Source organism: Chaetodon auriga, chromosome 4 (assembly GCF_051107435.1).
Source record: "Chaetodon auriga isolate fChaAug3 chromosome 4, fChaAug3.hap1, whole genome shotgun sequence".
NCBI classification, from domain to species: Eukaryota; Metazoa; Chordata; class Actinopteri; order Chaetodontiformes; family Chaetodontidae; genus Chaetodon; species Chaetodon auriga.
The window spans coordinates 20564760-20589734 of NC_135077.1; the positions used below are offsets into that span (position 1 = coordinate 20564760).

At 45.0% G+C, this 24975-nt stretch overlaps 1 protein-coding gene across 3 annotated transcripts in view; it reads left to right on the forward strand.

Moving 5' to 3' along the window:
* The window catches only part of inpp4b (inositol polyphosphate-4-phosphatase type II B), a 123469-nt gene that overhangs the window by 22641 nt on the left and 75853 nt on the right, over nucleotides 1–24975 (forward strand). For 2 of the 3 annotated variants that reach the window (XM_076728137.1, XM_076728138.1), the window contains exons 4-5: nucleotides 275–391; nucleotides 22037–22116. In XM_076728137.1, the coding sequence (XP_076584252.1) occupies nucleotides 275–391; nucleotides 22037–22116 (197 nt within the window). Of the gene's footprint in view, nucleotides 1–274; nucleotides 392–18086; nucleotides 18516–22036; nucleotides 22117–24975 lie in introns of those variants that run through there. The other variant, XM_076728139.1, reaches the window with a different exon arrangement.

Below are 24975 nucleotides of genomic sequence, written 5' to 3' on the forward strand. Positions count from 1 at the left end.
GAGTGGGGAGAAACGCCGATATGAGGAGGAAGAGGAGGAGGAGGAGGAGGACGACGACAGACTGAGCCCAGCTGTTGGCTCATTTACCCACCCAAGCCTCCCTCTTTCCTTTTCTCCCTTTGGCTTCCTGCTTTTTTTATGAACATGTGTGTTGCAGTCCATGCAGTCCATGTGCATGAGGATACACACTGTCACACATGCACACACACACACACACACACAAACACACATCCAGTATCTCACCCCGTTTCTGTGTCGTCTCTCTTTCTGACAGGCGAACAAAGACCCGCTGTTTCTGACGGGGGTGACCTTCCCTTCAGAGTACCCCGCTAGCCCGGAGACGCTAGTCAAGCTGACTGTGTATGATGCAAAGGACAAGAGCCAGGAATCAGTGAGTAAACAGTTGTTGTGTTTCTGTGTGTTTGCTGCGTGTTGAAAATCAAGCGTGTGTGATAATGATGAGAGAGGGTTCAAATGCGGTCGTGAAGCAGTCGTCTTTCAAACATTGGTGGTGCAGCACTGAGCTTTAAACTTTACAGGGGATGAACATGAAAAGCTGCGAGAAATCTGCAGCTGAATCTCATTATGTTTAAATTTATCCTGCTGATTCGAAGGTGAAGAGAGTTGTGTGCTGATCTATAGCAGGCGGTGAATTATGGCACGCTCTTCGTAATCATTCGTTTTAGTCGCTCTCAGACCGAGACCTTTGCCTTGAGCTTTGAAGGAAAAGTGCGTGCAGCCCTCGACGGGCACCTCAGCTGGCAGCCCCTCCCTTGGCGTCGATCCCCTGGGAAAACCACCAGCTTGTCAGCGGCAATAGGAAAGAGTTCCCGCCATCCTGAGTGGGCCGGGCCCTCTGATGCAGACATGTTAAACAGACTTCATAACAGCCTGTTTGGTGTGGGTGTCTGCATGTTCTTAATTAAGCACTCCACAACCCTGGGTGCCAAAATCATAATTTGGCATGTAAGAGATGCTCATGAGCTTTATGATTATGAGTAAGACTCCGGTGGTTTGTATTTGACGCAAAGCGGGCGGCGGCACAGACACGGTTGCAGTGTCCTTTTCTTTGGCACAAGTCAGTTTTTGTGCACTTAACAGTCTGACTGTTGATCAGTTTTCAGCTTGAAACAAATCCTCCGTCACAAAGGTGGGTGGCTTGTGCAATTGTTTGCTTGTTTCTGGCTTGAAACTATGTGCTAGTTCTCCACCTGCTGAGACAGTTTGTTATAGCAAACCCAAGCACCAGCAGCCGGATCTGCTCTTCAAAAACTATTAAGCCTTTTAACATATGTTGAGTTTTGTGTTTGATATCCATCTTTCATGTTATGCACATGTGCGTGCACATCAAAGTGCCAATGATGTGATTATGATAATTAATGGAGAGCCTCCTTTGAGAGGCTGCAGCAGTTCACAGGTCAGACAGTGTGGCTGTCTTCATGCATGGCTTTAATGTTCACGTATCACACCAAGCTTGACTAAAACATGTAGACAGGTGTCGTGACATCATTCAGGAATCATCCTCAGGGCGTATCCTGGGCTCCATCAAACATCTCGGGACATTTTTTCTTGAAGAAACTCCAAACATGTTTCCTCTGGATGATTGAAAAAAAATTTTCATTCCTGTCAATGGGATTATTGTGAGGAGCTGTCAGTTGTTTTGCTTTTGCTGCACAATATGCCGTAAACACGCCCGTCTGAGTTATTCAGTGTAATTACATATAAGCAACAGACCGCGATAAATGCAAGCACATTTTATTGTCCTGCAGCTTATTTACTGCAGTTGTTGCAAACCCACTCAAGGTCTGTCATTGCATTGCTTTGTGTGCACATGAGTTTCTGTGTCCTGACACATAATTCAACTGAAGCAGGGACATCATCTGGTCTCGCATGCATATTTGGTGTGCCGCATCTTAGTGTTTGGGAAAATGTGTATATGCGCAATGGGACTCCCGCTGACAGTATCCTCCACAGAGAAGCTTGTGATGTATTCATCCTGATCCAGCTCCTCTTCCATTCAGTGTCCTGTGCTCTGCCAGGATACCTTTGTTCGCCAAATTAGCAAAAATGGCTTCTGAGCATATTCCCCAAGTTAGCTGTTGTGCTTGCACCCAATTTTAACAAATTAAAGGACCAAGATAATTCACTTTCTTTGAAATATAAACTCAAATGTATCCTCTTTAAAGGAACACACGGTCCTGCCTCAGAACAGCATAAGATGGAAAACAAAGTTAAAGCCTGTATTCTTACTCCTCCTGTACTTTACAGAAATTAGATGTTGAAGTATAAAATGTGGAGATCAGTTTACTGAAACTATAGCACCACTTGCATTGTTGTGGAGTAGCATTCGCTGTACAGTCATTCCCCTCTTTGAATTCAGCCTTGGAACATGATCCCAGATGAAATTTGTTTGAAATTAGAACACAATGCTTTATTCTAAGGTGTGCGCTGAATATTAATGTCGAACAGCTCCCCTGTGAGCTCAGCGCCGTATGAACTCTCCGCTCACTGCCCGCCTCCTTCCTGGGAGTGTTCCTTGTGCTGCACGGTGCTCTGCCACCAGAGGTTTTACTAAACTAAACATTTGGCCAGGCAAGCTAATGCCTGGATGCAAAGATGCTTTACTGCGGCCCAGTAAAATATTTACCACCCAAATTCAAGTTTTTAAGAACAGCTGTATTGATAAACCGACTTCCTGGGTAGGTGCTGTCATTTACAGGCACTGGATAAAATATTTTATGAACTCCTTGAGAATTTGGGATTTTGAATGTCTCTCTTGCTGCCCAGTGTCTGTCTCTGTGAGTGACATCTCTCAGTAGCTCCTGTCAGTCTGTCAAGAACATCACTGATATGTAACACAGCGTCTCACTAAAGCTTTTCTTTTTGAGCTCACAGGTCCGCTGTGTCGGATTCAGGGGATCTGCTGGCAGAAATGGAATATAGTATTCATAACTGTATTCCCATTAGTGTGTAAATAATCACCTGAAAATAACAATCATTGTGCTGCACCGCCATGTTGCTACTGTAGCCCAGAAGTGACAAACCTCACACTGGCTCAAGAGAGGGCACCTTTTGGGAGGGCGAGGTGAGGGACTTTCAGCTGGTTGCAGTCTGGATTCTCACCACTAGGTGCCACTGAATTCTACACAGTGGTCCTTTAAGTCTCACGGGACACGTCCAGTTGAGCCTTCTACATTCTTCTCCACACACACACACACACACACACACACACACACACACACACACACACACATACACACACTCACCTGCCTTCAAAGGGAAAAGCTTTGAATGATGAGCTGCATCACAAGTTCAAGAAGATGAAGACTTTGTGTCACCATCTCACAAACCCCTCTCTCCTCCTCTGTCTCATATAGTTGCAATGCTTGAAGATTTCCTCTTTTTTTGTTCCTCACCCAGGCACCAGCGCTCTCATGCTATGGTTGACTTTTAGATTTTTCGGCCCCGCTCGGCTGGGCACAGCGTGCTTGTCTGGGTCTCATTAGAGAGTCTTTAAGTGACACAGGCATGACCCTGAACACGAGCTGGCACAATGCGCCAGCCTCCAGCCGCTTAAGTGGCAGATCGGGAATCACTCAACCAAGGCTCAGTCATTTAATGTTGCCTTTTTTCAGTGAGAGCATGGGGACAATTTGCTGTTTGCATGTGTGCGTATGTGTTTTACAAATCAGCTGTCAAAAGTTTAACATGTCACTCTCAGCTCCGGTAGCAGATGTTGTCACGAGCTGATTCACTGCAATGGAAAGCAGATAGCAAACACGGTAACTGTTCAATATATATTAAAAAAGCCCAGCGTATTTGCCATTTTGTCTGAATTGCCATGTCATCTGTTCACCATAAGAGTTTTGGAGTGGAAATAAGAAGGGAAGAAATCGTAACAGCGAGGGGGAGGGAACTGATGGAGCGAGGTTTATAGATGACTGCCTTAACATTCGTAGAGGACCAGAGAATTTCATAGTAGGATGAGTTCCCTCTGCCTTGGGCTTCCCATTTAGATATTCTAAGATGACACTGGCTGCATGGACATGAATATTTGAGAACATGCACAGGGCTGAGAGAACGATAAGTGAGGGAGTGGAGGTGTGAGAGGAGCACGACAGGGTTAGATATCTCTCAGGTGCATGTGATCCCCCCCTCAAGCCCTGGTTGTCAAAGGCTGACAGGCTAGCCTTACTTTGTCACTGATGTCTTACCTGCAACTGCACTTTGAATGGCTCCCAGGGGCAATAAATTCCCTTTCAGCTCGCATTCTGATCACTGAATCAAGAAGTGTGCACTGTGGCTCAGGAGAGGTAGACTTCACAGAGATCACTTCATTTAAAACTATTCTATCACAGGCTCTCTCAAATCTTTGAGCATAATGACTGAAACTAAGATGATTCAAACTGTAACTAATTTGCTGCATTTTGTCTCAAACATTGTTTCAATGAGGAACGAGAGAAAATCTTATCTGGCAGTCAAGGTAGAAAGCACACAGTCTTAATTACATTTCAGAGGGTTGAGTATGAAGCTGCTCTTACCTGCGTTGGAGGTTGGAGTGGAAGATGTGGTCAGACGAACCATTTAGGGCTCTTGGATTAAATCTTAGGGCCATTATTTTCAAAGTTCATCAGAAATCATAGCGAGGCTCGTCTGAGAGCGGAGAGATAAATGGAGGCCTTGAGTTAAAGGCATATGAGAGAGGCAAATAACATTATTTGTCTGTGTTGGGTGCATCAGGTTTGTGCTCACTTACCTCTGTGAAGAGGCTCGAAGACACCCTGCTAATGACAGACCTGTGGTTTGTTGTCAGTGCAAACCTATTACTGAGTGTTCTTGTGGTATAAAGGGATAGGACAGCTGCCTCTGGAAGAGCTCTTCTCTCTAATCACAGCCTCATTTATCCTGCCTTTCCTCTCCGCAATCTGGAATGAACGTGTAATGCAGTTTTCAGTTTGCATTCCTATTACCGGCCATGGTGAGGAATTTTGATTGGTTTCTGTGATGTGCACCGTAGTGTGACAAACAAAAGACCTCATCTGAGTAAAACGGGAAAATGGTGCATGTCCGGTCATTTCCATAAAGCCGCCATAAAATGTATTCAATCAAATAAAACACAAGCAGAGGGGTTTTTACTGTGTTGCTATAATGGCCATTTCTTCCTCTGGCTGCCATAAGCAGCTTGATGCACGCACACACACACACACACATGCACACACACACACCATCTGCATTAAGGGATACAGCAAGACACCTTTGAGTCAGAGGGGAATGGAGGAAAAGCTGATCAAAGTTCCATCTCAAACTGCTAGCCTGTTTGCCACACACACATACACACACACACACACACACACACACACACACACACACACACACACACACACACACACACACACACACACACATATGCTGAGAAAATTGGATGGCGGTTGTGTGAGAGGAGTCCCAAAGCACGGGTAGGATGAGGTACTGTTGGATTTTTTTCAGTGGGTTCACTGCTTGAACTTTTCATATCAGTTCGAATCTGATTTTGAAACAGAAAATAATGAATGTCGTCTGTGTGTCTGCTTCCAGGCCGTTTGTTCTGTCTCCCCGTGTAGTTACTGTAGTGACTTTAGGTCAGAAAGAAGAAGAAGAGCGTGGCCTTACTCCAGTCGTTTGTACCCTGGAAGCATTTTATCATCAGTGAAGGAGTACACAGAGTCCAAATGATGCAAAGGGGAAGCTCTGACAGCCCGATCTGAATAACCACCACATCTACCCCGTGCTATACAGCCAGGCCAAGCAGAGTCAGCTGTCTGCTACCTGCTAACTTTACCTTAATAAAGGCACAAATAGTTTTCTCCAATATTTACCAGCAAATTACCTTTTCTTGCTCGTTGTGGAGAACGTGTCGTGAAAAAGAGCTTTACAAGCTCTCAGCTAATACTGAGCATCAGCAGCTGCAGCTAAATTACACTCTTTGATGGAGATGTTGCTCAATGTCACACTTCTGAATCTGTTTGTGTTCTTTGTCGCTCACATTAGGCAAACCATGATGCACAGACGACTGCCGAGCTACAGCATCTGTTTAGATAAAGTATTCACTGGCAAAACATTGACAGTAGCGTGGCAGAAGCCAGCCCACGGTCTTTCTGCTTGATTAAAATTCAAATGTTCGAATTGCACTTATCTTTAAATGCTGAAATAACTCTTTTACAGATATAAACTGATTTGACATGATCCAGTTGTGTTAGCTTCCAGTCGCTCCGCGCCGTGTACAATGTGACGTTGCTGTGATTGTTGCACATTCTCTTCTTCTGCTTATTCTACCTGATTTGAGATCTGTTTGACTGGCAGATATTAGCCACATCTCAGGAGGCAGTGTGAGCAGCCACCGTTCCATTGCGAATTGTCGCTCCAATTATGAACTGCTGAAGTATGGAGAATCCCAGCCTCAGTTAATCCTGCCCTGTCAATAATCATGATGTGTAAAAGGCGGTGACTTGACATATTTTTGGCGCAGCCACTTGCTTTTAGCTGGATGAGTGTCAATGTGGTGGGAATTTTCTGTAAGTGCACAAGTTTACTGCCAGAAAGAGAGAGAGAGGGGGGAGAGAGATGGAAGCAGACAGGGAGACAGAGCAGACAGTGAGGGCTAGAGGACACACACACACACACACACACACACACACACACACACACACACACGCACACAAACACAGAAACACACCTTTACAAGAACCAATCTCAGAGATATCCAAGAAAGGTCTCGGTAGTGATTGGGTGGACAGCTGAGCAGTGATAACCTACGAGAGTAACAGTCCTCAGATAAGGACTGTCTCTTGTCTGATGGCCACTCTGCTTCCTTCACCATCATTGTGCCAATGTCAGCCAATGTCACAAGGGCTGAAAAATACTGCTGTTCAAGTCGGCAATACTAAAATTAGTCAAACCGGTGTCCTCTCCCTCTCTCTCTCTCGCCCGCTGGGAGTCTTGCCAGGCAGAAAATGTAAGATAGTTTAATGGTCCTGTTAGCATTAGATCTACTGCAATAATGAATGCATACTTTCTTGTCCAATTAGTGTTATATCAACACAGTATATTAAATTGTCACAAAGACAATCAATGCATAACAGTGTGTCCTACTTTATTACACTAGGTCTGTTTTGAGGACATTTTTCTACAAATTGCAGTTAAATTCAAGCCTCCTCTCGGATAATATCATCAGCTTTGTTGTTTAGATTAGTAACATTAATGCCTGACATCTTACTTGGATCAAAACGTTGTTTTCTAAAAAGTATCTTCAACGTTTTTTCATCATTGCTAATGCAGGGTGGTGTTTTCTTCCTCACCTGTAGGCTGCCCAGCACATGGTGGTGAACGGTGCACAGGCTGCTCTTAAATAGCGCTTTACTCCCTTAATGGACAAAGTGCTTTTCAATTTGCCTCTCATTCACCCATTCACAGACGATCATCATCATTCACCAAAGCTGCGATTAATGGCTGACCCACTCTACCTCCTGAGCCACAGCCTCTTCCTGAGTCTGATAGTCTGATCTGTTGACCCATGAGAAGCTCCACTGCTGCAGCTGGGGTTAAGGGTCCTGCCCGGGAGCACCACAGTGGTGAAGGCGAGGGGGGATAAGCGCTGCTCTTTAATCTTTCCCACAGATTTAGCCTGCTGGGTTTAGGAATTAAACCATCTGCCTTCCTTAGACCAACAATATAGTGAAGACGATGCATGGCACGCCAGGCTGAGACATGGAAGTGTCATGCAGTCGTCCTAGAGATGAGAGAATCAGACAGGTTAAAGATGTTAGTCTGTGCAAATGAACGACTTCCACGTTCACCAGCAAATTGGTTGAACTCTCTGACCTTTAAGTCAATCAAATAGTCGTGAATTCATTTGTGAAAAGTTAGCAGAGATGTGACTTCTGCCAATCACGGCGAAGACGAGTGAGCTCCATGGATGGTGACAGGTTTGACATTCATCAATCATGACGACGGCAAGTAAGCCACACGGCTGGGAACGAGCGGGAACCTGAGGGGCAGTTATGGGCATCACCTGTGGGGGTGTGAGTGTGTGTGAAACTCTTGGCTTTCAGCAAACAGCTATGATGTGTAGTAACAGCTTTCTTCCACCAGGGAAAGTGCTGCAATCTCACTGATGATGATGTGATATACTGAACACAGAAGCTCCTCTTTGGCCACTCGCACATTCTCCACATCCCATTTGGCCATAAATTATCCTCATTTATGTGCATTTAATTTCACATTCCACGCAGGCAGGCAACAAAGAGTGCATTTGATGGATTGCACAATTACACGTCTGTGAACCTTCAGTTGCCTCTCCAAATCCGGGAATTGCCTCTCTTTTATCTGCCCTGTGGCCATCAGGCATCGCAGAGCGTCTTCGGAAATCCTCTTCATAAATTCTCCTTGATTTCAGCTCATTTTACTGACTTGATATTTCTGTGCCTTGACAGCCTGGCTAATTATTCACTTCATTACTGAGTCTCTGATTTTGTTTTTAACACCGCTCCTATTGCTGTCGCCAATGGCCTCAGCGTTTCATGCCCCATTACAGGCAGAAGTGAGAGGATAAAACATCGGGCGAGAAAGGAGAGAGGAACCTGTTTTGCCTTGTGTGATAATTGGTGAAACGTTCACTTTGGCAGAAATAAAACACCTCTGGATGAGGCTTTAGCTTTAAGTGCTTGAGCAGCTGGAAAGTACTGTTGCAGAGGCCGGTTGCATGGAAAATGTATGGATAATAAGCCAATATTAGAGGGGTAAAGTACGTCTTGTTTGTGGAAGCAGCCTGCAAAACAAGCTCATCATTAAAGAAAGTGTGGCAGCTTTTAATATTATGGATTCAGAATATATACTTTATGGCAAGCCTCCAAAACCTGAGTGGGATTTGCCTTTCATAAGACCCATACGTTTGACGTAGTAATGAATTAAAGTGCTTCTTCGACATGAAGTTCCATACAGATGGGGCGAGATTGTCCTCAAAGCTCTGGAAGGACTGCTCTGTCTGCCTTTCCTTATTAAAAAGAAAATCCTGTTAAGTTTAGCACACTTGTAAAAGTGTTGGAGCCAGGCGGATGACAATTGAGGGGGAATAAATGGTCCCCGACCCCGAGAATACGAAGTCTAAACACTCTAAAGCATTGTTATTGACAGCTGAGTGCTCGCTTTGTCATGTCAGGTTAACACTACATATGTCTCACATGGCATCAGAAAAGCCCAGCAGACAGGCTGTTTGGAGCGTTGCATGTCACGCCGGGCGATGTGTTCAGAAACATTTTAGGCTCCTCCGAAGCATCAGCCTTTGAAGTGCTTTCACAGTAATGATATCATTTTCATTGGCTGACAATACTTCAAACTCCTGCTTACTGTATGTGGGAAGGCACCAGATAATTGCTTTATTTTCCCATATTGTTCACCGCACTGTGTTGACATGCACTTCAATAAAGTGACTCATTTTGCCAATGAATATTTACAATTGTTGGAAATTAAGTGCACTCCAGGTTTTGTTGTGAGGGTGTATGCAGTCATTCGTGAAAACAGTTGTTGGAATAGTGCACGCTCATTAAAAGCAACCAACTAAATCTAAGCGGAGAAGCTAATTACTTATAAAAACTGCTGAGCAGATGTCTGAAGCTGTTGCCACAAGGAGACGCCCTTTCTTTCCAGGGCAAAGCCACAAGTGAACACAAGTGAAGTACACCAGAACACAGTCTGTTTATACATGAGTATTACAAGGAAGCCTCACTGGAGAGTTCAGTGCCAGTGATTTAAGTGTGTTTTCATTGGTGTGACAGTGGTGCATTTTATAACTGTCGAGAAAATACTGCATGTTCAGGTGACATTGAGACAGAGCGTTGGTACTAAACATGCAGTCATTATACATACTGAGTATGTGCACTCAGACACATTTAACATGCAACAGAAACGACTAGCATGCGTTTATTGACGATAGAGTGTAGAAAAAAAACCAATCAATTGAATGTACACGTGCACGTTAAATGCATAATAGAATAAAAGGTGCTAGATAGAATAGAAGAATAGATATCAACACATGCAGACCATGTGGAGAGGTGGACAAAACAAGAACAAAGTGATTGAATCCTTAAACATTTTGGGAAGTACGCTTCATGACTGTCACAAAACCGATAGCACTCCCATACTGGTCTGTTCAATATGAAGCTGGAACCAGCAGCCGCTGAGCTTAGCTTGACATAAGACCTGGAAACTGGGGAAAACCACCAGCCTGGCTCCCTCCAAGGTCAAAAAATCCACCTTGACCACCTGTATCCACCAGTGGAAAAACCACAGTGTTAAAAATATGTTTTATTTAGGCTGAATGGAGCTAACGAGCTGCAGGCTCGAGCTGCAGGCTCCAGCTTCATGTTTGCAGTACAGACAGGAGAGTGGTATCAGTAACTCTCTGCGAGGAGGTGAATAATCGTATTTACCAAAATGTCAAACTGTTCCTTTAAAGGAGGGTACATAACTGCATTTATATCCTTTATATTCATGTAGCTTGGTTTTTACTTTCAGTAGGATGAAAGTCAGCTGTACCTCAGGATGAAACTGACCAAACTAAAAAAATAAAAAAAAGAGGAAACAGAAACTGCTGTCTTCTGGTTTTTCTCAAGGCCTTCTGGTATTAAAGGTTATGGACATATGCAACAAACTACCACGTGTTACCGTGCATGCAAAGCACAGCTGTCTGTCTGTCTGTATGCATATGAATGGAGCGAGCGGCAGGTAACCACTTGATGCTGAGGTGCACCTTTCCAGGAAGCCTCTTTGTCATCACCTTTCCCAAACCCTCCCCTGTATAATCCCACTCCAATCTCTTCAAGGTGGGATTTGTGTGGATCCATTTCATAATGCATTATTCATGTGAGAATTTAATCAAATATCTCCTCCACCAATCAGGCCAAGCCACACTTCTCGTAGCCCCCCCCCCCTCCCCTCTCTACCCATCGTATCAGTGATTGTTAGTGTCACCTGCAATAGCAGATTATCAGCCAAATGAATTACTGGGTCACAGGTGAATTAGACGCTTGGCTGACTGTAATCTTTTTTTTTTTTTTTCTCTGGCAAAAGTAGCTTAGTGTAAGTTAGCTTTTTTCTCTTTTTTGAGAGAGAGCGGGCGAGAAAAAAAGTGCTTGAGAAAATCCCCTTTCTGCCTGGCTTCCCGTGCGTTTCTGCAGTGTAATGGTTTCCTTTGAGAGGCACTGGTGGAAAGTGCTGATGCTTGTGGGCTACGTGTGTGTGTGTGTGTGTGTGTGTGTGTGTGTGTGTGTGTGTGTGTGTGTGTGTGTGTGTGTGTGTGTGTGTGTGTGTGAGAGAGAAAGGCAGCTATTTTCCATGACTAACTGAGCCACTGATGAGCTTGCCGGCCAGGCCGAGGTACAGTGTGTGTGCACGTGTGGAGGCCTGTGGGCCAGCAGCGTTCGTTATGGGTGTCAGCGTACAGTGTAGCCGTTCTGGGTGGATGCAATTAAAACCCTGCAGTCGCTCAATCGAGAGATGGAATCCAGCGTTTTAGGACAGTAACTCATCGCCACCGTCATCGTGTGCCAGCATTAGAGTACATCACCACTTGCACAGCGGTCTGCCTTCTGAGTTTGTTTCTGAAGATAACGGCACGTTGCTTTGCCCCTCCTCCGCTCACTCAGGAGGACTGAGCAGTAAATGAGTGTGGGGCAGAGGGGCTCTTGTCGCTGCTTTGTTGTTTTGTTCTGTTAGCGCAGATGGAATTACATGATAATCAAAAATCAGCCAACATTGTTTCCCGTCTGAGGGTGTGAAGCCTTTAAACATCACAAAGAGGCAATTTTTCCTCCCCAGGAAATACAAATATATTTGTTTTGATCTTTTTTTTTTTCCTTCTCAAGAACAACAACAACAAAAAAAAACACTTTCTTAATCTATTCATCTGCTGTCTCACAGCCACCAAGGATACATTCTACTTTCACATAAGCAGTATATTTAGTTCAAACGGCTCTGTTGTTGATGTTGTTCCACATCAACTGGCAAAAATGTCATTTAGGCAACTAATATGTCTATGGTGTGCTGACAACATAAATAGCTAGCGGCTGTAGCACTTCTCCCACTATTTCCTGCATCTTGTTGTTTACTAAGTTAAGGTGGTGTGAGCCATCTGAAATTGCAGCTTCTATACAGACTTGGCATTATTATCCCACAGAAAAAGAAGGGCAGGAGAGCTTGTTCTGAAACTCCCACGTAGTTACAGCCCGTGTGCTGCCACAGCTTTTATGCTACAATTTGCAGCTCACCTCTCGCGCCATGAGTGACACACACTCTGACACCTGATACTGGGCAGTTATTTAGTTCTTGTATTAATGACAAATTATGTCAAAGATGGCTCAAAGAGTTTAAACACATTAAAAGCATGCACACAGTCACACGTGAGTGCAGAGATCATGTAAGACTCATTATTGTGTAGCATTAATCTAGAGTGATGATAGTGATCTGTGCTACATCACTGCTAGGCTGTTGGAGTAATACTGCAGAAGATCGGTCTGCCCACACACACTGTTGAACTTGACATGTAAAGCAGCGAAATCCACACGATGGTGTTTGAATGGTGCACACTGAGGATGAACGCTCTCAGGTACGCTGAACATATCCTCAGGCCAGAGCTCTCTGGGTTCCGACATGTATGTTCAGCGAGGATGCAGCTGACTGTTCAGGGAAGTCGCTGGGGAGCAGACTCTCGAGATATTACGGGGCATCAATCCCTGTCTGTCTGCCTGTCTAGGCTGTTAACCACCTCTGGGCTGCACCATTGATCTCCGTAATTGTCTCGCACTCTTCAAAGGGAGCTGAGAGTTGGTTTGATCCGAGCTGTTTACTTTCACAGCCCCTATAGCCCTACTCTCTGAAGAAGAGAGCTATCAACCACTTCAGGCATGAGCTAGCATATTATAATACTATTACTGTGCGTGTGGTTGTGTTTGTGTGTTTGTGTGTGTGAGAGAGAAAGAAAGAAAGAAAGTGAGGCAGAGAGAGAGACTCAGCTGTAGCCTGTAGCCTTTCAGGCCTGGGGGCAAGCTAGCAGCTTCTTGCTGTTACATAAGGACAGGGAATTGCAACCTGCACATTCCCTGTTATCTATCCATGGGTATGTAAGGAAATGACTGCACAGAGCCCTGCGCTGTAACTCTGCTGTGCACAAAATTGCAGCCTTCGTTCAGCCATTGTTTGCCTGAGAAATGCTCTCCTGATGTCAGACACCAGAAGCTTCATGCTAATGCCACGACCAAGATACCAGCACTGATGTGACAAACAGGATGTTAGACTTAGCAACATGCTTTGTGGGTGATAAAAATGATAAAGTGCATCCTTTCTCCGCTCTGCATGCTGCCTCTCTCCATTGCTGCATTTGTGGGTCTCAGTTTGAACCGCAGAGTCAGAGAAGGGGAAGCTGCTAACCACAGCCTCCTTCAGGTCGAGCTGATAGTCGTTCTTAATAAGTTCTGATAATAAATACTGACATTTTGTATATTATATGATCATGTACATCAGTCTCGTCTACTGACAGAGAGGGAAACAGTCTGTTAAACTGCAGCTCTGTCCAAACCACTTCACGTTTGCCTTGTAGTAATTTAAATATGGTCCTCTAGTCAGTAGAGGGGCTTTGAATGGGGCTGTTCAGTCTTTGGACCTGCTACCAAGTCATGTTTACAGACTGTGAGTGAGGGAGCCTTGATTTTTATCACCTAGTCTGCAGTGGGGTTAGCCATTAAAGTTTATGGACCAAAGAAGTGAGTGTGTGGGGGGAAGGCATCAGTAGTGTGCTTCCAGTGTACCAAGGGCAGGCTGCAGGTGCCACAACTTGAGCTTCCTTTCTCTCCCACCTGCAGCTTTCTCCGTGAGATAGAAACAGAATCAGATTGTCTTCATGTTACTCAAGCACATGGCTAGCGTTCTTGACGCCCGGTGTTGGAGGTTTCTGTCAGAAAACCTGGGCGGCCTGATAGTCGGCCAGGCCCCAGCAGGACGCAGCTGAAACGTGATGAAGTCAGGAAGAGTGGTAGGAAGGGCCTCTGGTTCGGGGGCAAGCATTGACAAGCTGGAGGAATGTACGTGAGAGCAGGAATGAACACTTTTTTCCCTCTCTGGTCTTCCCTCTGTGGCAGAGAATCACAGATGTTTGGAAACCTTAGCGTTTTGTGAGAAAGAGGGATATTAACTTGTCTACTCCGCTGCAGCGTTTATCATCCGCGGCTCTTTAGATCTCTCTGTACTTACAGTAACTGCAGGAGAAGGAATCTTAAAGGACTTTTCCTGCCGTCTCAGGATTCAGCCTTCAGTGAGTATTTACCTTTCAGATGGAAAAAGTCCAGCCTCCTTTGCGTGCTCATCAAGCCTCTGAGTCAGGTGCAGAAATATCTTCTTGGTTCCTGTAGTTTTAGCACAGAAAGTGTGTTTCTTTAAATGTTTTTGTGAAGCAGGAGATTTCGCATTGCAGAGCATGTCTTTTCAGTGTACTAAACATAGTCAGCCACCAATGACAGCCACTCGCAGCGCTGACAGAAAGCTGCATCTCTACTTTCTTTTACCTCCTTCTGTGTTTGGATTATGTGTCATTTTGTTGAATTGTCTGTGGCGGCACACAAGAATTGTGACATTATCTGATTGAAAAGCAAATTTCACAGTCTCAGAAAATATCCTGCTCTGGCATACTTCAGATATTCAATGGCAAAAAATAGCACTCAAGAGAGACTGGTAAATTCATTCACTGGAAAATCTCCAACCCCCCAAAAATACGGAGACTTTATATTCATTGCAACACTATCAAAGATGGCATAATAGGCAGGGATAATGATTGAGTTTGTTTGTCAGTGTAGCTCATATTTCAGCACAGCGAGCTGTATTCTTCCAACAGCTGGCTAATTAAACTAGCAAATGCATTAAGTATTGACAAAACTGCACCAATGTAGCTCCAGTTTCAGCCTCACTCAGATATTAAAGTATTGATTCAGTTCTTAATCGTAATGCAAAGTAATGTATCCTTTGTTGTTGTTCCTCGTAGTCCAACTCTTTAATTTAGTTTAGATATGGATTTTCTCAAACCCGCCATGTGTTCTCATGCTAATTTACACTTGTCAGACTCCAAAGTGAGATAAGAATTATCACTGAATTATGTGAGCACAGAAGTTAAGTCATGGAAAGCTATGCCAATTAAGAGCCCACTTCCAAGATTTTACACTCAATAATCTTACTGGAGTTGAAAAAGATTAAAGTTTAGCTTTCTTTTTTTCAAAACCAGACCCGGGAGGCATTCATCTCTCCTGTTTCAGTTTCATGTTTGCACAAGGAGTCACACCTTTTGTTTTACAGGAGACGCATTTGCCGCTTTTTTAAAAGTTATTAATAAAGAAGACACAAAAAAAGTACAAACGATTAATAAGGCATGCAAAGGCAAAAAAACAACACTGCAAGGACACATCAAAGAGTTATGTATCAAAGTGCAAATCAGTATTATTACATTCAGCGTCTGCGTGGCATTGCTTGGAGCGTACACACACCACCTCAGCACCAGCGTGAGTAATAAGAAGTAAACAGCGTTTGGAGCCTGCTGTGCTTTGCCTACACAGGTCAGACCGTACAGTTAAAGTCCCGCAGGAACTGATTAGATCCAGCAGACCACTAAATCGAAACTCAGAGGCGGCACCTGCCGTACTGGCCGAATATGAGACAGCCCTGATTGTTTCCAGCACCTGTTTTGGAGGAATGAAACTGTCAGACCAGTCCAGCTGGGAAACGTTCCCACAGATACTGGAAATCCAAGGAGATCATTCCCATTCTTGAAACCTTTTTCTCTGGTAAACATGAAACATGAAAGACTTCCATTAAAGTGAGGGGCTTCCTAAAAACTGGGCTGACTAACTCTAAAAGCCTTGCTATAAATAGACTTAAAGAAACATGCTAGCCGAGCAGCATTCAAGCTAGAAGCACCCCATAATGCAACGCTCTTATATAACGCCATCTCCAGTTCTTCAAACCTAATTTCCAGAAACAGAAACTGTGTGATATTCAGTAAAACTCTTTGTCTTTGCACAGGTGACAGACAAAGTCAGTGCTGCTCGATCGTTGGGAATGCAATAAAGAAATAGGCAGGGGAGGGCGAAAAGGGGTGAGCTGAGGTCTGTCTGCATCTGTCTGTCTGCGCACTTTTCATTTTTTCTGTGTAACACATCAGAAGCAGGGGAATGAGGTCAAGGTAGAGAACCATGAAAAGAATAAGTCAGGGAAGAATGAGAGGACAATGTGGAGGGGAGGCAGCTATGCCTAACCCGCCGAAAACACGGCCGCCTGTTTGTGCCTGCGCTCGTCTGAGTCTGGAGGTGACTGGTCGTCTGAGGTGCCTCGTTTCTGCCTGTGCGTCAGCTGTCAGTGGCATTTGTTCAACGATCTTTATGAGGGCTAACGCATCCATTGCCTCCAGATTCATACAAGGCCGTGGATAATGTGTGTGTGTGCATGTGCAGTGGCGATAGTGTTCAGCCGGCTGTGGGCGCGGGCTGAAAAATGCTAAAAAGCAGGAATTAAAAAGTATGTAAGCTTTTCCCCTTGCAGCCAGGAGCCTCCGACATTTTCACTGGGGTTTGTAGCCTGTGCTCCCCTTGTTGGATCTAAGTCCAATCCCTGCCTGCCTCAGTGAGCTTTTCAAGAACTCAGTTTGAATGCACTAAAATGTGTCAAACATTTTGAACTTCAAAGTGGGGCATTAGAAGATACAGGAAAAAAAAGCCTGTTTTCAATGTGCTTGATTCGTATTTTGAACGAGCTTTGAAGTCGGATTTTCCATGCATGTTGTTATTGGACATTTCTGTTCCTGTAAGATTCCAACAAAATTCTATTGTACGCAGATTTTAAGAGTGGGAGTGCACACAAGAAAGGCCACAAAACACATCAACGATCAAAAAAAAATGTACAAATGGATTTGGCAGCAGCGCGCGAGCACATAAATACTGTTGCAGAGTGAGAGGAGCTGAGCGGACTGAGAAGCATCTGAGGTAATCTTTGGCAGGTTTGACTTCATGCGTCGGACTCGACACCCAGGTCATCAAACCTCATGGTGATGAAGACAGCGAGGACACTTTAAATCCAGTGTTTCCACCCACGCTCCCTAATTCCACTCCCCACCCTCATATCAAGACCGACTGACGACTCACCGCCGTGACCCCCAGAGCTCGGCGTGTTTGAACGTCACGCTCTGTGTGTGCTTACAAATGTTAGATGTCTGGGTGGGTGCGCGCATCCGTGCGCGCCTCATTGTGTTAGCTTGTGTACCTGCTCGGGGTGATAAGGGCCGGTGTGGAGTGTATCCTTTGTTCTGCCAGAATTACTCATCCCCCTGTGTCAGCATGGGAAAATTAAACCCTGCTTAATCCAAGGTTCAAGCCCAGATAGTTCAAACCTGAGCTCAGTGTCGCTGCTGCTGCTGTGTGGGTTTGTCGTCATTGTCTTCAAGTCTCAAAATGGATTGATGCGGTGGGAGGGTTTGCTCTGTTTCTCTGTGCGTGTGGGGGTAAATATCTGAGTGTGTTAAAATGTATACAACAAGCTTCTCATGTGGCTGTGTGTTGTGAAGCGTTCAGCCTTCCTGTATGCAAACACTCACTCCTACACACATACCTTGCACCGTGTGGTCGACGTTCATGTAAATTCAAGTAGCCATAACAAGTGTTTTCTTTTCCTGTTGGCCATCTGAGTCACAGGCTGCAACCGAGGTGTGACACACAACTCTGTCTGTCTGTCTGTCTGTCTGTCTGTCTGTCTGTCTGTCTGTCTGTCTCTCTCTCTCTCTCTCTTTCTCTCTCTCTCTTTCTCTCTTCATATTCTTCTACATCTCTCTCGCCCTTTTCTGTGTTGCTGTCTTGGTTCTTGACCCATTAATTGTTTGCCTTCCTTCCTCTCTGTCTCTTCCTCTTCTGTGTTCCACCCTCCTCCTCCTTCTTCCCCCGTTCCTCCTCGGCTGCTCGTATTTGTCGACTCCCTCCCCTCTTGTGGCTCCCTCCTCCTTCTCTCTCTCTCCCCCCCTCGCTGGTCTCGCTTACTGTCAAGCCAGCCACAGCAGCAGCAGCGGTAGCGCCGGTAGCTCACTCTAGCCAGTTCTCAGTCTCAGCGGAGGCTGCAGTGCCTGTGTGTATGTGTGTGTGTGTGTCTATATGTGTGTGTGTTTCATGTATTTGCGTGTTTACAATGTATTTATCAGTCAGACTGCCGGCTGTTCTCTAAAGCGCGAATATATTGCATACACGGAGTTACTCTAACTGAGGGCTGGAGGGCGATATGTAGGAAGACCGTCCTGGAGCTCATTAAGAGGAAGAAAGAAGACATAACGTCTCTTTTTCTGTCTCTCTCCTCTTTATTTCAGTCTCTCTCTCTCTCTGTCAGCCTCTCCTCATTTCTCTGGCTCTTCTTTCACTGTCTTACTGGCTTACTTGCTCGCTGCTGCAAGGATTGTGTGCAACAGAACTGTAAGTGGACTTCCTTGTGTGTGCGTGTGTGTGTGTGTGTGTGTGTGTATGTATGTGTGTGTGTGAGAGTGTGTGTGTGTGTGCGTGTGTGTGGTTACATACTGTATCCGTGTTGTGTGTGCGATCTCACACTGTGTCAGTTTTAACTTACTGTGTCCATGTTTCGTGCCCGAGTGCACACATATGCATGTTAGTATAAATGGCATGTCATGACATCTCTAATGACTTAATTAGGCCAATTTGTGAAGCTCTGTTTGTAGTGAAGGAGCAGCGTATTCATGTAGACACTGCTGACCTCCATAGTATCAATCTGTTCATATTCATAAATGTTTGCCAGATGCTGATTATTCAGCCAGTGCCAAAACTGTCACTGCTGCCATTTCTATAAAATGTCATTTGTTGGTGTAGCATATGAATGAACGGCCTCTCCTCCACGCATTCTCTGCAGTCTGTGTGTGTGTGTGTGTGTGTGTGTGTGTGTGTGTGTGTGTGTGTGTGTGTGTGTGTGTGTGTGTGTGTGTGTGTGTGTGTGTGTGTGTGTGTGTGTGTGTGGGAATGATTGAGAGAGTTGGTGCGTGTCTATGTGTGCATGTCACTCTGTCACTCCGGGCGTGGAGAAAATCAATAGGTCTACAGCTTGAGTTGGACCGTTTACCTCTGCCAAGTGATGGGCAGACGGTGTGGCCTTCAGAGGTCCGCAGACGGCTGCTGGGGATCACCTGCAGATGCACGCCATGTCGGCTCCACGTGCGCCTGCACAAGCGCCTTTCATTTTTTGTCTATGATTGATCTTCCGTGCAAGTGTGTGTGTTTGTGTTTGTGTGTGTGTGTGTGTGTGTGTGTGTGTGTGTGTGTGTGTGTGTTTTCGAGAGTTCGGTCAGATATGTGCGTTTATCTCTGAGCTTGTGTAAAACGCCTCGCAGGCGAGCAGCTGTCACTTTTTTTGAAAGCTCATGAAGGAGATGGTAGATCAAAAGTTTCTCATGTTGCTCACGACCGGCCAATCGGACCAGTCAAAGGGAGGAGCAAGAGCAGGCGAGAAGATGGATAGAAAAAAGAGAGAGCCAGAGCATGTGAGAGGGGAGCGGAGCGAGACCATCATAATCAATCCTCCATGATCCTGGAAGAGCATCATTTGTCTTCTTTTCTCACTCCACTCCTCCTCTTGCCCCCATCTTTCTCTCATTTTCTATGGTACAGCCTCTTTGATCTTGCGGAAGAAGACGGTCTCCAGAGCTTCATTACTTTTAAAGCCTTCATCGTGAGGGGCCATAAAAAGATGCTAAGGAATGGATTTCTAAGACCATTTACCAGACGTTCTGTACCGGCTTGCGAGTAATGGCTACACAGGGATATAATGTTCCTCGGCGCCGTGTAATGGCCTTCTGTGCCTCATGCTCTGGGTTATCAGGGCAATGATACGTCAGGGCTGAAGAGTATGACGTTGTGCATATGAAGCGGTGCCTGCTGGGGGTCCTGGCTCTGTTTAATTCATAAGGACGTGTCACTATGATGCATAAAGTTGTAACTGAAGATGATGCTTGGGGCTGTGTGTCTTTCTGCTTCTTAAACCTTTCTCTGTGTTTCATGTGATGTATCGTGTTTCTTTCCCGGCGCTGTTGCCGGCCTCATGTTTTGGCCTCTTCCTCTCTCGCTCTGTTTGCCTACTTGTGGGTGGGCCGGGCAGGAGAGTGTTTGGGGATGTGTTTTTTTCATAAGCATGTGGGGATGGGGCAGCAGGAAAATGCTCGGGGAGGAAATGATTGAGAGAAAAGGTCAGTAGACAGGATGGCCTTTTTTTTTTTAATCTGATACAGGAGACTGCAGAACGAGACCAAAAAAAAGAAAAGAAAGGGCAGTGCAGAGGTAGAAAGAGGGAGGAACCAAGATTAGAAGTAACGGTGTAGCCAGAGCCAAACAATACAAGAAAAGATTGAGAGAGGTGAAAAAAACAGCATGCTAGTAGAACTAAGTCACAACAGAATATTTTCTGCCAGGAAATAATCTGACGAATGTAAAACTCAGTGGTTCATGTTGACTTTATGACAGGGAATTCATTTACTGTGTTTCAGGGGCTGCCTCTCATCAGTCATGCCCTCTTAAACACATTTGCCACATTACCCCGAGCTTTAGGACGCTGTCACATGTCCTCTGTGATGCTCTTTAAGGTGTTTCACAGCAGAGACGCACCGATCCACCCTCACAACTCAGGATATCTGACGATACCGATCCGATGATATCTGTGTGCCGTCGAATGTGGAGCTGATTACAGTCATTTTATGTGAGGTAACACGAGGTCAGGGACTGCTGTGAAACTCTGCCCTGAATGGATGTAAGTGATAGCTGATAGACATTGAATTTTATTAGTGGAACTTTGAAAATATAAGGGACATTTTATAGACGAAGCTTTGATTAATTAAGAAAATGCGTAATGAATAATGAAAAATGATCGCGTCCCTCGTCACGACTGATAGCCACCTGCTTGATAAGGCGAGCATTAGGGCCGATACCGATCAGCTGTATTGGATCAGTGCGTCCCATTTTCACAGGCTGCGCTCTGTTCGGGTAAAATCTATCGAGTGCGTGGAAACTCTGCTGTTTGCTTACAATACCTGGGACTCATTTGCATTCATTACGAAGACGGACGCAATCCTGTTTTCATCTTCGGAGGCAGATGCAGCCTTTGACATCTATCTGAAGTAAAAGCCTGGTCTAGACGCAGATCGCCTTGTTTCCTGTTGTCACTTCACTGTTCGATTATAAAAGCCGAGAAATAAATGAAAAAACACTTGAGTTTGGTAGATGAAAGGGCTAGAAGTCATATTGTAGCATCTAGCAGAGGAGTATGAACAGGCCGCACGTACTTTAATTAAGATCTTTCTTCCCCTGTCTGATGAAACCTGTGGAATCACCTCCTGTACCTGTTGTTAATTACCTGCTCTGTGTTTTAGCTTTGTTCGGAGCCGCCTGTGTCCTTGGCACGGTCTTAGCCCTCCCCTCCTGCAGCACAAGCTAGCATGTTGATGGCGCTAATCGCAGGTGCAGGACTGTTCTGTATGTGTGCATGGATGTGCCTGCGTCTTGACATGCCCGTGTGTGTGTGTGTGTGTGTGTGTGTTTTCTACGAATGCGTTTCATCTTGCTTGGTTATTGATGGGCTCGTCCCCTACCTCACTCTCCGTGACCCAGTTCTCGTGCGCTGACACCCCCTGTTCACATCATGCCTGCAGCAAACACATGTTGTCAGAGTAGTGAGAAAGGGGAGACAGAGGGTGAACGAGAGACAGCGTCCCCTTGCTTTGACATCACACGGATTTGCTTTATTAGATCACAGGGCTCAAAGTAACATGTGACACATTACGTTTGTCGCTTACCTGTTCGCAGCACCTCTGCAGTTCCATCGAAACAAAACAAGACTTGCTCAGCGGCCTCTTGTATTGCCTCATTTTTCAACACTTTATGTGCTGTTGAAATACTCGGCCCGCTGTTAACCAGCCATATCTTTGCCTCTCTGTCTACAGAGCAGCTTCCTGGGTTGTGCCACATTTTCAGTGGGTGATCTGCTGAGGGCTAAAGATGAACGTCTGACCTTGAGTCTCAGGTAAGAGCATGTTTCTGTCACACTCTGTTCGTTGCTCTCCGTGTCCCTCCAGGCTAAATAAAATTCTGACTTTGGAGTCCAAAGATTATTCCTCCTCACACAAGAGCTGACAGACCAACTTAAACATCAAACTGAAATGAGCTGAAAAAAGAAACCTTCCCACAGATGTTGCAACAGCAGCTTCAGGAGGGTCGCAGTAGCTGCCGGGGTTGTTTGTTTCAGAGACGTAGCATTAGCGTGTGGGAATACAGTACTGTGATCTGTGTTTTGTTTTTGGTGGGAAACGGGGATAAGTGTCTTTTCTGCTTAGACAGATGTAATGAAAAGGAATATGTGTGTCGTTTGAAAGGCGGGACAAAAATATTTTGTGTTTCAAGGACATTATGATACAAAGACTGAACATCATAGAGTAATGAATCAAAGAATAACATCTTTTAAATGCTTGGTCTGCATGTAAGTACGCAGTGTAAAGGTCAAGAGCATGGATGTGCCCTCTGCTTTTACTTACTGGATAAAATCAAGCAGCAAATAAGAAAGTTGATGCATAACTTGGAATACTGGGGGGGGTCACAAACAACAGATAAGCACCTGAATGTGAGTAATGTCCATCTTACGAGGCGCTCGACATTATTGCGTAGTGCAACGCCGGCATGAACTAGTGTTTCAGTTATTTTACACACAAGCGTATTCATGAGTGTTTGATCGTTGTTTCAGTGCTTTGAGCCTCTTCAGAGAAAGAAGAAGCAGCTCTGGCCTGAGATTCGTCACTTCTTTGTGTGAGTTTCATTGTAAATTCAGCCGATAGTGTCGGTTTAGGCAGGACTGTGAAGTCCTTTGTGGCGCTCAGATCAGGTGATCATCAACTTCACACCGTCACAGAACACTCACAGGCTTGACTCATACTCATTTATTAATGCCTAAAAATAAAACAAGAGAAGACCGTGAAACGCTGCTTTTCAACCGGCGTTAAGATGCTCTTTAAGCTGTTGCTGTAGCTAACTGCTTCCTGTTGCTCACCACTATTACTGCTGCTCTCTGGTCAGTACTGTTAGCTGATTCATAAAGCATTTCTTACACTCAAGACAAAGGGGCACGCAGTGTTCTTGACTGAGGAACCGTAGAGGCGACATGGACATGGAGGTGAAGGTCAGATGGGTCGTACCGCTCCGGGAGGTGTGTCTGGTCTTGCTTTGGTCAGTAGTTCCAAACCTCAGAAACCTCAGTCAGAAAGCTTCTCCAGCATCTGTAAACTGTTAGGATGAAAGCGTCTCTGTCTCTCTGTCTGTCTGTCTGTCTGTCTGTCCTGTTTGCATTATCAAACTGAATTTCCCTTTTTCTTCATACCCCTCGTTGTGTCTGAAAATAAGCCCCTTTGGCAGTCTCTCTCTCTCTCTCTCTCTCTCTCTCTCTCTCTCTCTCTCTCTCTCTCTCTCTCTCTCTCTCTTTTTTACATTTCTTTAGTCTGTTCTCTTCTGTTATGCTTCTCATCTCCTGTAGGTGTGCCGGGTCACCGGGTATAATTGTATCTTGCACGATTGACGATATGAGATGCAGAGTAGAGAAACCCCCCAGCCCCCTGTGTTGGCACATTTGTGTGTGTGCATGCACACTTTGATGCAGATGTTGGTCCTGTCATTTTCCTCCCCTGTAGTCTCTGCACTGTTGTGTTTCTGGTTCCTTTTGTTGTTTGCTCGTGTATTTTTTTCCTGAGGATAACATGAAGTCCTCCCATGATACTTACAATGCTGCCACAAGGCTTTTTAATAACTAGGAGAAAAAAACGGTGCTCTGAAATGTCAACAGTTTCCTTCAGCCGTTGCTGTTAGATATACTGTCTTTATCACTTTTACTGGAGCTCTCTGCACCGGCTCATTCTAAATGCTACATGTTCAGCAACATCCGTTAGACCAGTGATTCCCAGTGTGGGGGTCAGGACTCCTGAAAGGGGTCTCAAGGCAAATTGAAAGGTTAAAAAAATGATTAACAAGGTAGGAAAGCAGAAAAAAAGCTGATTTCTGCAACACAAATCAAACTTTGCTCTCGTCTTTGCTTTTTATTTTAACTCCTCAAGCCTTTAGATCATTTTAATAAATCAAGGAAAAACATATCATCAGTTGAACCCTTCGTTTTGATGGGTCATAATCCAAAAAGGCCTGGACTTCTTGTTGTGGGGTTTATTAAAAATCGATACGGAAAATTAGGAGAGCCTCTCACTACTGTATAGAGATTTTGAAGTACACTAAAAAAAAAAGTACGTCACTTAGAAGTACATTGATCCGATCCTGTTTAAGGATGAAAGATTATCCCAGCATGACAGGTTAGAGAATGAAGGGGAGGAACCTTTACTGAGCTAAATAATGACAGGGATCATATTTAAAATCTCGTCTCCACAAAACAGACGCACAAAGTCAGAGTGGCCTGAAGAGCTGTGGCTGGTGTGGTGTTGGAGCCCAAATGTGTTACACTGCACAGCCAGTGATGCATGGGTAACACATGCAGACACGCAGAGGAGACTGTCTTGATTCGATATGCTGTTTGCTCGTTGGCTCATCCAGTGAGAAAACATTTCAAAGATGAGCAGCTTTTCATGAGCATGTATGATTCATTCTGGGCTGTTTGACCTGTGGATGAGCCTGTGATTCACAGTTGAAATTAGTTCTGCCGGCCAAGCAGCTCGAACGCCGCAGCGCTGACATGGACAGGAGTGCAGCTCATTCTGCCCGTTAAGGAACAGATGCTTCATTTTAATACAATGCTCTAATCCCCCCTCAGTTGGTTGTTGCAAAAGTCAGTTAATTTGAGTTGACTTAGGTCAGCAGAGGGAAAGGATTGCCTCCCTTCAGTGAATCTCAAAACCAA